The sequence below is a fragment of the Battus philenor genome, unplaced genomic scaffold (assembly GCF_028537555.1).
Source record: "Battus philenor isolate CCGP_79_NKW_IND1 unplaced genomic scaffold, ilBatPhil1.0.hap1 SCAF_1, whole genome shotgun sequence".
Taxonomy (NCBI): Eukaryota; Metazoa; Arthropoda; class Insecta; order Lepidoptera; family Papilionidae; genus Battus; species Battus philenor.
Genome location: NW_027181661.1, coordinates 7,605,326 through 7,621,213, shown reverse-complemented (window position 1 = coordinate 7,621,213; position 15,888 = coordinate 7,605,326). Strand labels below are relative to the sequence as shown.

At 26.6% G+C, this 15,888-nt stretch overlaps 2 protein-coding genes across 2 annotated transcripts; one reads left to right on the top strand and one right to left on the bottom strand.

The window, feature by feature from the left end:
* The first annotated feature begins 2,162 nt into the window (after positions 1-2,162).
* Positions 2,163-10,213, top strand: LOC137918611 (uncharacterized protein CG1161-like). Its single transcript, XM_068761475.1, has 5 exons — positions 2,163-2,316; positions 3,379-3,497; positions 5,230-5,344; positions 5,830-5,955; positions 6,468-10,213. Exons 1-5 carry the CDS (start codon positions 2,257-2,259, stop codon positions 6,612-6,614), a joined length of 567 nt encoding a protein of 188 aa, XP_068617576.1. The 5' UTR covers positions 2,163-2,256; the 3' UTR covers positions 6,615-10,213.
* LOC137918687 (proton-transporting V-type ATPase complex assembly regulator TMEM9-like) lies at positions 10,179-12,016 on the bottom strand. The gene is made up of 5 exons (XM_068761601.1): positions 11,897-12,016; positions 11,286-11,404; positions 11,096-11,210; positions 10,623-10,748; positions 10,179-10,373 (listed from the first exon to the last, which is right to left on the bottom strand). Exons 1-5 carry the CDS (start codon positions 12,011-12,013, stop codon positions 10,332-10,334), a joined length of 519 nt encoding a protein of 172 aa, XP_068617702.1. The 5' UTR covers positions 12,014-12,016; the 3' UTR covers positions 10,179-10,331.
* Between the last annotated feature and the right edge of the window lie 3,872 nt (positions 12,017-15,888).

Below are 15,888 nucleotides of genomic sequence, written 5' to 3'. Positions count from 1 at the left end.
TGAATGGTTTAAAAATCTAATGACATTTTTCTCCAATCAGTATTCATGCAATCTTTACTCTCTTAGCCTTTTTAATTGAAAAGGTTTTCGTTTAAGATAGCAATATTTTATAAAGCTAATAACACTTTATTTTTATGCTATTTTCAATACGGACATAGGACTTAAAAATAATGTTCTGTGTCTACTAATCAATAATAAAAACAATAATGATTTATACAATTGATGATATTTTGTATGTATGATTGCTAACGTTTTTAGCTTACAAATTATTTCGAAACGTAAAAAAAATAATGATCGCCACAATAATTTTTATACAATAATCAATGAACTGAACTAAGTTTACCTTTATAAAATAGTTGACGAAATTAAATCGTCGGAATTGGCAACCAAAAATAGCAGGTGATCCTTTTTAATTATATTACGTAATAGTTTTTATTAATATTTATTGACATCTGAAGTAAGGCGTAAATATTTCAAAATGTAAATAATTTTCCTTTAAATTCTTTTAAAAGTCTAAGACTTGAAAACATTTTAGCGCTCTACTAGCTGTACCTAAAGGTGCGCTCACATCGGCGTATACCGAAGCATTGTCATATTTCCGAGCACGACCCCAAGTTTGAATAGCAGCGGTCTGCCTTCTGTGTGGCTACTTCCTTTGTATAGTGTTTACAATACATAAATAGTAAATAAGCAGAACCTGTAAACAGGCTTATAGGAAAGTTTTATTTCTGTAAGAAACAGTGTTGGTGATATTTTGTGTGAATTTACAATACTCGCTTTATTATTAACGCTTCCAAAAACTGTTTGGCAACAAACGCTTTTCTATTTATTCCTTGTAAAAGCATTGTTACTATAGTTTTGTAATAAAACAATATCGAAAAAATTATAAATTTAATGTTTGTTATATTATAATCTTATCAGGCGATTTAGTTTCATTAAATATTCTTAAAAAGTAAAATTTAATATAATATTTATTACGTTAGTAAAGTTTTTATGCCAAAACGCAATCACTTTAAAAATGGAAATATTGTTTAATATTTCATAATTGAAAATGAAATTGTAGAAACTCCTTATATTAAAAACACTACTTATATTGGTAAAAATTTAAGTTGATATTAGTGCTTATTGTGTTCGTTGCGTTTTTTATTGAAATATTACTTATAATTAATACTCCATACAATTGATCTACCGATCAATAACTAATTTAAGTGCATGATTGAAGTTTTATATAGTGATGACGTACATTCATTCATTAATATAAATAAAAAAAATTTTTAACAGAATTTTGTTCCTTTGGACGAAGTGCTAATATTTAAAAAAAAATATTATAGTGTGTTAAGATAAAACGTGATACAGGTTGTCGTATTATATTTTTTTTATTGATAAAGATAAATTCATTTCATTTAAACAGTAATGTTCTAATGCAGCACTTATACAGTAAATACGTGATAGTTATATTAAATATTAATAAAAAAAACATTATATTCCACACAACATGTCGACTGAAGACATATGAAAATGATATAAATTTATAAGTGATTTCATAAATAATGCTGTAAACTCATATGATTTAGTAGATCAGTCTAAAAAAGGAAAAAAATAATTTGAACTAAACTAAAAACTTAAGGCGTATGAATACAATTACAACAAATATTAATGTTAAATCCTGTGTTTATGTTACATAACATTACAATTTATTTGTATGACATTTTTTTATTAAAATAAAAAAGTCAAAATATCTTCTCTCTTCTTCACTTCTTTAAAAAAACTAAAATTGGCCAACATATTTAATAGATTTCCAAAATATCTTTAGAAATTATATCATATTTTCTATGTTGATAAATACTTTTCAATGTGGCACCTCATTTAATTTAAATTATTCAGTAGAAATTATAAAAAATCAAAAGTGTTCATCGTACTAGAAAGAATATAAACAAAGAAAATATAACAAAGAGATAAATTTTCCAGTTTAATTAAAATTCAAAAGAAAGCAGATCATGACAAATTAATTAAATGAAAATTTAACTACAATTACTTATATTATGATGAAGTCCCTGATTGCTAACAATAAAATAAATAGTTTTTTAGGGCGAAAACCTCAGCCACATTGCAAATTCATAAAATGTAACTTGTCAACCTCAAGTGTCAGAACCTATCGATGTACAAGAAAGGAGATAGTATTCTCCAAATTAAATTATCCACGTACCTGATTATAGCAATAATTAAGTGTGCATTTACATTTTTATAAAAATATTTATGATGTATTGTAAATTTGTGATTTGTACATTTTTGTTCACGTGTATATTTTTTGCCTCTGTAAGTATATAGTTTGAATAAAGCTTAACAAAAGTGTATGCGTAATTTACGGTTTTTAATGATAATTACGCAGCAAGCCTTACTTAAATACTTTGTGTCTTTATTGCTAAACAAATAAACGATCTCCTCGTGACAAACAAGTACAGTACAAAAGTATATACTTAGATGCATAGAATAGAAGAGTAAATTGAATGCTATTATTGACACACAGGAAAGAGATGAAGTACAAGTCACAGTACAAAAGATTACCCTGTAGACTTTTATTAAACAAAACTGTTGTTTATTTTAAAGTACAATTTAAACTTTAATTTTACTTTATTTGGTAAAAAATTGTTGACATGTTCATAATATAACAATGAATATTTAATTTCGATTAAGACCCTTACTCATCATTAGAGAAACTGTATTGTCATAATCTATGATTTTCAGGTTTAAATGCTTAATATTACATGTATGTTTTTGTTAATTTAACTTCCATACACCTGATTGTTACAAAAACCTTTCATCAAAATAATCTAAAGCTTGGTCAGGTGATCTGTTGGAAAAAATAATTGAAAATAATGTTAAGTCACCAATTAATGACTAATTAGCATGAAATCAATTTATAAGAAATTGGCTGCCACATAGGCATTATGCTGCCTTAGCTATGAATAATAATAATAAGTTTGTAACTCAATAGATCAAAGAAAAAATTGTTTTAAAATTAACATTTTTATTAAATAAATTTCATAATTTATATAAATAACTGATGTACAAATGAACATGTGAAACACGTGGATTTACAAAATTGATAGCACAAATACTCCACCACTCCCCGTTGGGATTTAATTAATAAAATTACAAATATGAACTTTTTTAGTAATTGTAATTTATAATTTTTATATGTAGATAATACCTTTATCCCTCTTAATTATTTCAAAATTCGTTCTGGTATTAAGGAATTTGTAAAAAATAGATGAACAACATTGGTAAAGTCATTCCCAAGTTATAGAGTGACCAAGCATAATTTTTATAAATGTAGAGATTACAATGTAATTGATTGTGTTTAAATTTTCATAACAGGGTCAGTTATATGAAGATAAACGATGCATGTGTGTGTGTCCTAGTCCAGCTGCAGTTCTAAATAATACAGCTGGATCAGACCGCAAACTCTATATTGGAAATGTTCCACCAAACAAATGGTAAAATTTTATATAATTTCTACTATTATCTCAAATCATCATCATTTAAGCCAAAGGATGTCTGCTAGGCCACTCCATAGATCTGCATCTAGCATTTTCCAATGACTTTAGCAACAATCATCTGGTGCAATGTGTGGGTTGACATCCTATGCTATGCTTGCCTAGACTTAGCATGCAGGTCTATGGTTTTCACTTCAAAACCTTTAGGACCCATCAACTATCTGGTCTGTGTGCTATTTAGATCACCCAATGCTACTTCTAATCTAATCTGCTGGGCTGTTTTGATCACTTTGTTTTTTTTTTTAATTACAAATTAATTATTAACATGCCAGTTATTACTGCAATATAATGATGAAAGGAACTTTTTGTAGTGTAATACACACATGAGTCAAAAACAAATAATCAGATCAGACAGCTGTGTGAGCCAGTCGTTGGGACTCTTGCAAAAATTGCTTAGAGTTGGTTAGAAAAATAATAAAAGTTCTATTTGTCAAAGAAATGCAAGGTTATTATCTATATTTCACAATTTAACATTTATTGAGGCCACCCTATAGTTAGTTGTTAATAAATATTATGCCTATATTAAATTTTATATTAATATATTTAAGGTAATGATGAGAAAGTTCAAACACATTTAGCAAACTTAACTTAAAGAATTTTGGTTCAATGATTTTACCCTAAAATGCTTACATAAAGGTTTAATTAATAAGAAATTAAATAAAAAAATGGCTATTTTATTCGATTTCTTCACTATCTTTTATATTTCGCTCTTAATGAGAAGTTTGTAGACAAAATTTGCAAACTCATTAAAAATACAAAACAAATTATAACCATGTGTAAGTTTGGTGCACCAATTTCAAAAATTACTAAATTTTACTTAAATGCATTTCAAATGATCCTTCCAGATCAAAGCAATCTAGCAAGATGGTGTAAACATGCTAAAAAAAAACTTGTTATATGTGTGGAGAGCAGATTGATACAACTTAACAACTATTAACACTTGCTGGCAGGGTGTAAGACACTCCCAGACAGAGATTACTACTCACAATAGAGTTTTGGATACATACACAACGGTTAGTTTGTCAGTAGTAAGAGCAAAAAATAGTCACAATTAACAAAAGCCCCAATTATGTGAAAGAAGGGTCAAAAATAAAAAAGCTTTATTCAGTCCCAGATGCAGCTCTTAATTGAAAATGTTGAAGAAATGATACAGAATCTCTCTTAATCAATGACACTCTGAATTATACTTATTCCTACTTTCAAGAACACTGAAATGTATAGTACTAATAGAGGTTACTGTTACCTGGGAAACATAACAGAGGTGAACAATTACTACAACCTAGTCAATGAAATAACTAGAAATAAATTCATTATAAGAAATATGGAGGAAGTAGGAAGTTTTTAATCTCTTTGTAACCTGCTGAAAGATTTGAACCTGTCAAGAGCAACCATCTGCTCATTTCTGGAATGGGCTTCCAAGCAGCAATGTTACGATATTTTAACATTTGTTTATGTAGCGAGAGAGGAGTCTGGAAGGTGGAGGGGAATGCCATAAACAATCCTTTGAAAACCTACTATGTGGTTTGTCAGCCCTAAGTACTGTACCCGGTCCCTCTCATTATAAAGGTGATGAACCTGGCTCCTGCAGGGTGAAACCAAGGAAAGATCAGAAGTTAAGTCTAAGTCATCTTATTGGCAAAAGTGTATTTATGTCTAAATGTAATTTTTATAGTGATTGCGATGGTGTAATACTGCCTCGGGTGGGAGAAATAATAAAAGGACGCGAGCAAGAGTACTGCCCTCGCTGTGAATGCAAGTATGAGAGTAGAAATACCACTATAATCAAGGCGAGTAATAACTCTTAGATTAAATATAGTATGGAAAAAATAAGGTGTTTCAAATTTAATTATATGTGTATAAACTACATTATCTACTTTTTTTAAGTACAGTAATGTATATTGTTAAAATTTTGTTCATTTATTGTCCATTACCACATATCATGAAATATGAAATGGTTTTTCGAAAGTAGAAGGCAATATGAAATATTTAAATCAAGACGCATGTTAAGCAACACCTTTTTAAAATAAGTGATAAATAATTTAATCACAAAATGGAAACAGCTAGAAATTATGTGTTATACTCTCTCATATATATATACTTGATACTATGGTATCTGATATATATGATATGCTTAGATATTAAATGAATTTATTTTACAGTAGAATTTGTTGTATTTATATTGTGTAATTAAACGGCTATATTAAACAGTTAAACAATTTTTTGGAGATAGGCTTGATTTTACGATACTTACAGTTTTTCGTTCTTATTACAGGTGGTGGTAATAATCGTTATTTGGATGATAACACTTCTTGTTGTCTATATGGGATTCCTCATCTGCCTGGATCCACTCATTAACAAACGCGCTAAAGCTTCTTACCAAGAACACACCAATGAGGATGTAAGTAATGTTTTTTTTTATTTTTATTATATTTGCATTACATACATTTTTATTTTTATTATATTTACAATTAAGAACAGATTTATAAACATTGTAAACTTTATGGTTACGGGTAACTGAGGCGGTTAAATATATCAGTTCACATGGAGACCTTTAAATACATGTCTTTAACTTATTGTACCTTGTTGAAGGCACTTCGTTAATTTCCAAAATTATTATAGATAATATACATATTATTGTCCATTATCTAGTTACGTTTTATATTTATTATTAATGTGTGACAGTAAATGATGTTATAAATCTGTAATTTATTAAAAAAATTATGTACATGTTGACACTACTTGTCCTTCTAATATATTTTCATATTATATTTATATAGCATACTTGTCTGTAAGAAATTTCCTTGAGTGATAAGACTGTCCATTCTACTATTTTTCTTGTTATTATAAATTTGTGTTTATTATTTGATGAGTATCTATGAAAATGAACATATTTACAATGAAAATTTTCAGGATGAGAGTACTACAGGTGCACCATCACATCAACTCGGGGTAGGAGGAAATGTTCTTAATCGCGTAACCCATCAACAGGACAAATGGAAGAGGCAGGTGCGAGAACAGCGACGAAACATCTATGACAGACACACCATGCTTAACTAGCTACCAAAGCTGCAGTATGAATTCTATAGCGTTCCGCAGTTTCAAATGCCCTATAAATTTACTCAAAGTTCCAGATATTTCCTGCATGTCACCACTAATAACACTTTTTCACTTACTACGAGCCCCGAGGCAAAATAGTTCCTAAAAGTATAAAAATATGATAATATGAAATAATGTGAAGGGTATTTGGGTAAAGTAATCAAGAAAGTTAAGAAGAAAGTTAACCACAATTTGAGTAACATTCGAAAGTTTCTTTTAACGTATCTCAAAATCTTTCAAGACCTTACATAATATTAATAAATAAAAAAATATACTAAAACACATGTCGCAAAAGTGTTCGTCTACCATTGGCCCTCACGCAAAATAGTTCGTCTACCACTTAGTAGTGTCGCCTTTGCTTTCAATTAGAAGAACTATTTTGCATCGGGACTCGTAATAGCACTAGGAATAGTATCTGTCAGAAAATACTTGACAATACATTAACCATCATACATATATCATATTATAGTAGATGCTATATATCATGTGTGTATATATATATATATATATATATATAGCAAGCATGTATTCTAAATATCATTACACTTATTGTCTCTACTAATAATTGATGAAGATATGTTGACGTTGTTTTTGGTAGCTCTTTACAATGTACGTCATTTTTAAGACTTCTAAAATTGACTTCTTGCATTGAATGATTTTTTTAAAAATGTGGCGTTTTTTGCGCGATTACAAAATTAATGAATAATATATTTTTTGCAACGTTTTAGTGGAATATTTCGAGCTAGAGTTAAAAATGTAATTGTAAATTTGGCAACGTAATTTTTGCAGGTTAACTTACTTTCATATGAACTCATTTAAAATGTTGTCCTTTAATTATACATTTTATATCCCAATATTATAACTTTTTTATGTATTTCTCATATTACATTCTGTTTCTTTTCGATATTTCAATATTATAACTATCAGCTAAAAAGGTAAAATCAGTCAATTTTTTTGCAATTAATAATACCTTTATTCAATATTTTAATAATCCCCTAATAGATTGCCTTTTATTAACTTAGATTTGAAGTAGTGAACACTAATCTTATCCTTAAAAAAAATTAGGCAAAGTGCCAAGGCGTATCCTTATGTAACTTATTGTACTTTATCAAAAATATGTTGCCTTATTGCCTTATTATATAAAAAAACTAAATATGAAGCAATACTATAATAGTTTGTACTAAATGTGTTAATATTGCCTGATGAGAAATTTTTGCACCAAATGTTTTTTTTTACAAAATGTCATAAGTTGCTTTATTATAAAATACACGGATATTATTTAATTATTTTCGTAAGAAATAAATATTGTTAAAATATTATCTCAGTGCAAATGAGTGCTTGATTGATGCTAGTTGGTACACAATTTTTAAACAACGGCAATTAAAAGAATAAAACTTCATCAAACATTTTATAGCCAATATGTAATTTATAATAAATTTACAATGATATACCTCTTGTAAAAAATTCATTATGCCTAAAAAGAATAGAAAAAAATTTGGTGTTAAACTGTCTCATAAGGCAATATCAAAATTCTTTTGAAAGATATTTATATGGTAAATTTTGTAATCCTGATTCTGATAACACTGATAATTGTCCTTTATACATTCTTTAAGATGGTAGTCATTTTAGGGATTTAGAGTAAGAACTGCCTTTCACTATCTGAGAATGTTTAATGAAAGAATTATTTGATATTACAATTTTAATCTCAGATATAAATCACTCTTTATGTGTTAAATTATCTTATATATTTAGGAACAAAAACAGTAAAATGTAACCGCGTTAAGAAAACACTTCTTGTTTATGACACCTTGTAATATATGGATACTGCACAGACAATATCTCTTGTTAACAATGGAGAGAAGAAAAAAAAACAAAATAATACGTAAATATAGTTGCATATGGCAGACCAGTTGCACATTCTGATTTGTCTAAATTTTTTGAAATGATTCTCTTTGTAATGCTCTATGTTATGTATATTAGATATTGACGATGTCGTAAAAACAGTAGTGAACGTAAAATAAACATCAAAAAGTAAACATTCGATGATAATAACAATTGGAATCTAAGAAATTAAGAACTTAAATGATGTTTAGAAAATTGTATGAATTAAAATTAATCCAGTTTTATATTTATATTATAGTCACAATTTATTAAACTATCGGTAAACAATCATCAAAAAATTAATGTTAAAATCAAGTACAGTTCAAACTTAAATCTCAGACGAATCTGAAAAAGCCAATATTAAAAGCACTAACATTATAAAATATAACGAAAAAGTTCGTCGACAGAATGTTTCAATATTATTAAAGTATTATTTTAAAAATAATAACAATATTTACGTAATTTAATATTATAATCTCTTCCATGCATGACTTTCACTTTTACACAAAAACTTAATGCAAATCTAAAATGCAATAAGCTGATTGGAAATAAAAAAATGAATATTTAAATCAATGTTAGAAAAGTCTAACTTTATGGACATTAACATTACAATTTTCCTTACAATTTATATGGTAATGATGCAATTTTAAATTTAATAACTGCTTAAAATTTTTTTGGAATGTATTATTCTTGGGGGAAATATATTTATCAACTTTAAACATTATATATGCAGCTGCAAAAATTGTTTCTGCTTATAGATATTTAGAGTCTAACCATTATATCATATATTACTATTAACAGCTACTACTTATTATTATTTTCACTAATTATGGCTTTATTTGTAATTTATCTTGTCATATTCATTTCTTTTTAACAACTTTATGAAGTAAAGTAAACAAAATGTATGTATTTATTTTCTATTACTCTGTTAAATCTGTTTTGGTACTAGAAAGTGACTTGCACAAATTACTGTGCATTTACATTCTGCTTGTTATCTTCACAAAATATAACAATTAATATGATGTAGGGATTAATGAAATACCTACCTTCTCTTTCTTAATATAAATTGTGTAATAAAAGAAAATAAACCATAAATATTAAAAATGAAATAGTATAATGGAATGAATAAAGATATAATAAAATTAAATATATTATGAAGTAATGAAATTTATTATTAAGTTTATATTTATTTATATTTATATTATCAGGTTTTATAATAATAAAAACATGAATGTAGAATCAAGTATAATGACAACATTATTATATTATACATAAGTAATAATATATTAAGAACAAGACAATTTATATTTCACACCTATATTCTCATGTAATGCATATATTCCCACTAGTTTAGAAATACCATAAATTTAATACCTAAGGCTATCTTCAATACATATATTTATATTGCAATTTGATAGCTTGTAGTGGCTGCCTTAATTTTTGCTTATAGAAATTTTTAGAAGTATATACTGTGTGTCTTAAAAAAAATTGTAGTCACTCTGTGAATATGGATATTAGGTACAAATTTTATATTTAGGATTAACAATTGCGTGTGTGCACACTTTTTATTAAATAATCATATCATTTAATCATTATATGGTATTCAAATTATTATTGCATATAATAAAAGAATTGTTTATTTGCTGAATTATTTAATGAATAAATAAACTGAATTGATTAATGAATATTATTTTAATATTTCCAACATGTAAAGCTCACTTCTCCCTGTTTTCCCGCTTTCCTTTTTCAAGCATGATTTGCAAGTGATCAAACTGCAATTCATAGTTGCATAAAATTTCACTCTTCTTCCTCTTCACTCTTTTGAAGCAAATTCTTTCCCTAGATGAAACATAACTACTTATATAGTGTTCAACAAATTAATGGTTGATGTTTGGATATAAAATCATATAACTTATATGCAAAACATTAAAATTACTCACACTTGTTTCCTGTCATAGATAATATATTGCTCTTCAGAAAAACTAAACAAGTGAATTTTTGCAATTGAAAATATCCAACACATTTTAGAATACTAATTAGAAACAATGTTATTTTTTTAAATATGAGTTACTACTTATTCATACTCACTTCTTCTGAACCAGATTCCATGTACTCCTTTGTCTGTCGCTTGTAAATTAAAGGATCTAAACACAATAAAAAGACTAAATATATCATCAATAATGTTAAAATCCACAATAACAATATCACCACCACCTGAAAATTTTACATCTATCAAAATTCATAACAATAATTAGTAAAGTGCAATAACTTTAAAAAATCCAGACATCATTGGCAAAGTATATGAATGTGTAAATTTTGCATTTATAGGAAGAATATTCTCGAGAAAGACTCATATAAATGGAAAAAGTTGTTTGTACAATATTTATCAATTGATTTCAGTTATACAATTTGTTTTCATTGTAAAATAAAATACAATAAAGTATTATTATAAAACTTATCTTCAGAAATATTAATATTAAAGATTTTAAACAAAAGAATGTGTACTTTATGGCTATAAAATTTAATGGCTGATCAACATCAATATGATAATATATGCTTGCCATAATAGTGGTAGTATTCCTAGTTTCATACTTGCATTCACAGCGGAGACAAAATTCCAGGGCATGACCTATATTCTTTTCATCCATTTTTGGTATTACAACTTCATAACAATTGCTGCAAAATTTTGTAAAAATTAAGATACATTGCAAAGCTATGTAGTTTTAGTTTTAAAACTATTGTAAATGTTACCATTTATTAGGTGGCACATAACCGGTAAAAAATCTTCTGTCTTTACTTATTGAATTGTTGAATACTGCAGCGGGGCTTGGACATACACAATAACAGCGCTTGTCTTCATAGGCCTGGCTCTTTAGGAAAAATCATTTTTCATAAAAATGGGATAAAATACAGTGAAAACACTTTTGCAGTAAAATCTTTAAATACTCAAAGTTTCCCAGAAATATTTCAATTCATAAATTAACAATATCAAAATTTTATGAAATAATATAAAAATGGCTGGTTTTAATGGTTACATTTTTGCAAATTCTTCACTATGGTATTAACATAATAACTAATACCGATTAGGTCTGAAGATGATATCGATAAACATAAATTTAGTATAAGTTTGATGTTAAAAATGGTTATGATTTCCGAAATACTTGTCAAGTATTCCAACTTTATTCAAAGATCAAATAAGTCTTATTTTTAAAAAAGATATATTCATCTCTTATCTCAACCTAAATAGTTTAACAAAATATTTATTTTATTGTATAAGCCGATCGACGTATTAGTAAATAAAACTAACAGCATATGTTATTATCTAGATTAAAGTTTTATACAAACAGGTGTTAATTACTTACCGAAACGCTAACGAAGGAAATGAAAAACATTAACGTCACCTTTAATACCATGTTTGATGTTTTATTACTTTTAATAATCACGTTAACGAAAAATTGTTTATTGTGAAATGCTGTCATTAAATTTTCATACGTCATTGCATGAAGTACCATCTGTTTTGTACCTATGACTATTTACCAAATTTCATAAAACCGGTACAAATTTCTATCAATGCATAATCTAACTTTGAATAAATAATAATTTCTATGTTTTCTAATATAGTTAACAAATAGTTCTTATTATTTTTTTTTTTAAATAAGTCCTTATAGCAAATTTTACGAGGCGGCATTATTTAAAGTTGAAGCTTGTGGCGGTTAATTTGACAAAACACGGTATCCCCCAACATAAGTGAAAAAATTTCTCGATACTTCCTGTTCTATTTAATAATTAAATTAATATATTGGTAAACATATAGGCTTACTTTTAAAAATTATGATTCTGGACATGAATTAGTTTAATTCATGAGTCGTTATCAAAATCTGATAACGCTTGCAAAAAAATTCACGTATTTTTGGTTTCTGAAAACAGTACCTTTTTAATTATACAACTTTTTCAATTAAATGTCACTAATGTAATATACTACTGCATTTTTAATACTTTAAAATTTCTCACATATTTGTGATGTAGCATTCAATTATAAATAATTAATAATTGCGAAATTATCATATCGATATAACATAGCACGTATCCAATTATACGTAACAAACCTGATAACGACAATGACAGCGAAAATTGATGAATTAATTGTTTCAGTAACTTCGTAAAAACCAACTCAGTCATGAGAGGTTTTTATGTATACTTATTGTATTTCAGACTGTATTAATTCCCCTCAACTCTTTATGTGTTTTGTATTGCGTTCTGGATGACCTTAGGTCGTTTACGACATGAATCAAACCTATAATCATCACTCCAATAATTGAAATGAGTCTGAGAATAATTGAAATTTATCAACCATTATTATTATTAAAATTATCTCAGACGATTTAGTAGTCTTGAAAGAATTAGGTTATGACGGTGAAGAATTTGACTTGAAGGTAAATGTGGCCATCAACATCTTTGAAAATATGATGATTTTTTTAAATTTCATTCAACAGACTCAATAGAATATACTCAATCTTTGCAATCAATGACAGACCTATCGTGAACTATTATAATGACAGGATTAGATGATTTGGGTTTGTGGGTGTATTTTTAAAGTAAAAGAACGATTACAGTAATAAATTAGACTGAGAGAATTCGTATTTACTTATAAAAACTAATATTTATAAATTTATAAAATATCAAAGATTGTTTGTTTCTGTGCTGTACGCTACAGCATATTTTTGTTTATTCAATCAGAACATGTGATGTTACGTAATGATCACAACCTTTGTAAGCAAAAAACTATATTTCTTTTATGGAGAATTCTCCATATCATTTTTAGCTTACTAAGAAAAATTTATTCCGTTTCATTAATACTGTTCTCCAAATTGCTATACATACAGAACATCTACTTCATACGTATGTCCGAGCATCATCTAGTTGGCACAAGTGTTTTTAACTGATTTGATCTATATCTTCACCAAGTTGCAAGAAGCTTGATTTGAGATTTGATGAGTTATGCTTTCGATGTCACGAAAAAAACAACGAACACTGTCGCAGTTCGAGAAGTCCAAGCTTTCCTATTTTTTTTTTAATTCAATGTACTAGTCAGAGGTTTAGTAAGTTTTCAATTTATGTCTTATGAAATTTTATTGTCGTTCAAAATAAATTCTTAAGATAAATAAAACAACATTTTAAATTTAATATTTTATTTCATTAAAATAACAAAGATAACTTGAAATATTAAAAATGAAATCATAGTTCCAATTTTTTATAATAAATTGTAATGTTTAATAACACTAACACTAAGATAATATAAAGTTGCCATTGGTTGCCGCACAAAATCACATTTTACATTAAGCCTTATTAGATTTAAAATAATGTAATATTCTGTCATTTAAGTATATAGTCAAAATAATATAAGTACAGACTTTTTAAAATTTATGTCTAATATAGTCAATAATCTATCCAATAAAATACACTAATATAAAATAATTAAAGCATAATATATGTAGATCTGTAGTAATTGTATAAATAAAACATAAGTTAATTCACATAGGCCATATTTGATTATAAATATACAATTAGTAACAACAAACAGCATAATGGATACCTCAAAATACCAACCAATGGGTTGAAACATATTTATATAATATATTAAAAACAACACATAATAGGCTCGTTTTTTCTAGCATCATCATTTTTATGTTGAAGAGCTACAAAGTATAACTAAGAGCATAAAATTTGTTTTACAATAAATTTTTACAAACTTTGGTTTATTTTTTTAAGAGATTAGTGTCTTTTAGCTATTTATAATTTTTAGTATTACATAATTTTTGTTTAGAAAAAACAAGTTTTGGTAAATAGGCGTCTTCATTTACCTCTAGTCGAAAACATAAAGTATAATTAAAAATAACATGTACAGTAAAACATTACTTGTTTTATGTCAATCACCAAAAACTTATTTTTGGAACATGGCAAAACATTAACAATTTAAAACTATTAAAAGGTAAATTCAATTGGATTTTAAAGTAACAAAAGTTGTTAGATTCACAAAATATTTTTCAGTTATACATCTTTTCATATTACTTGTCAATTTAGTAAAATGATACTGACAATATTATTTTTCTTCAAATTAAGTTGAGAGCTTGTATATCATAATTTTTACCAGAAAATGGCACAAGAATATTATAAAAATCATAATATAAAATTTTACTATTCTAAACTGGCCGGTGCGCTTTAGACGTAAAGTTAATATTCAAATTCTTTACTTTAATACTTCAAATCCATAGAATTCAAAATAAACAATTAGTTGTTTGCAGTTATAATATCTATTCATTCAGATTACCAATGAGGAACTAGTTTTACAGTTTATGTTTACATAAATGCACTACTTTTTATTTCTACACTTCTAAATAAAAAAACTTAAAAACCTCTCTAGAGATTAAAAATAATTCTAACCGTTAATCAATATAGATTTAGTGTTAGTTTAATGACGGGACAATATCTATGTAACACAAGAAGTGTAATTCTCATCAGTAAACTCTGTTGACAACAGAAAAAAAAAGAATATAATTATAAAGACCCTACACAAAAACGGGTCCTTTCTGGAATTATTGTTAACTACAAACTAGTCCCTATAATTTAAATTAAAATGATGGAAATTATGTAAAACCATTTAAGGAAAAAAATTATTACCAATGTAAATATTATGAATAATCGAGATAACGGAGAGTGCTTGACGTAAGAAAAGATTCTTTATCTCTTAAACATAAATTACATAAAAGGTCACAATATACATATATTTTAAACTGTTCAATCTCTGTTTTCTTTAATTTCTTTTATAACAATAGTTTAACAACAATGACAAAAGTCATAGAGTATATTTTGAGTAATATAACTGTGGTTTATTTTTAAACCAAACTTTCTTTTCCTGTAATTTATACAATCCATATCACATTTTGATTACCATTACCAATTATATTTTTGATTACTTAATATATAATTATTATTATATAACATGTAAAGCTGGAATTTATATATATCCATAGCTTGTGCCAATTTTTCAATGCATAATATCATTTCCATCATTTTTTTTTATTGTTGAATGTAAAAGCACTCTTAATATTTTATATTTAAAGATCTCTCATAAAAAAATTTAGCACGTAATTTATTTTATATTCATGCTAAAAATCGATTTAATTAAAAATAAATCACTAGGTCGATTTGTATATAAATAAACTAAAATTATGATTAATGCATTCAAAAGGGAGATTAAAAGTAATGGTTAAATATACATAGCCTCATAAATTAACACATTATTTCGCAGCATGTATGATACAACCAGTAAAATCATAGATGAAGCATTCTAGTA

Bases quoted from the DNA above. Each gene is read 5' to 3' on its own strand.
- LOC137918611 (XM_068761475.1), top strand. From the start codon at position 2,257: ATGATGTATTGTAAATTTGTGATTTGTACATTTTTGTTCACGTGTATA. The intron at 2,317-3,378 runs GTAAGTATATAG...TTTTCATAACAG, and splicing joins CGTGTATATTTTTTGCCTCT to GGTCAGTTATATGAAGATAA. The intron at 5,956-6,467 runs GTAAGTAATGTT...GAAAATTTTCAG, and splicing joins AAGAACACACCAATGAGGAT to GATGAGAGTACTACAGGTGC.
- LOC137918687 (XM_068761601.1), bottom strand. From the start codon at position 12,013: ATGACAGCATTTCACAATAAACAATTTTTCGTTAACGTGATTATTAAA. The intron at 11,211-11,285 runs GTAACATTTACA...AAAATTTTGCAG, and splicing joins TATGTGCCACCTAATAAATG to CAATTGTTATGAAGTTGTAA. The intron at 10,374-10,622 runs GTGAGTATGAAT...TGTTTCATCTAG, and splicing joins TGGAATCTGGTTCAGAAGAA to GGAAAGAATTTGCTTCAAAA.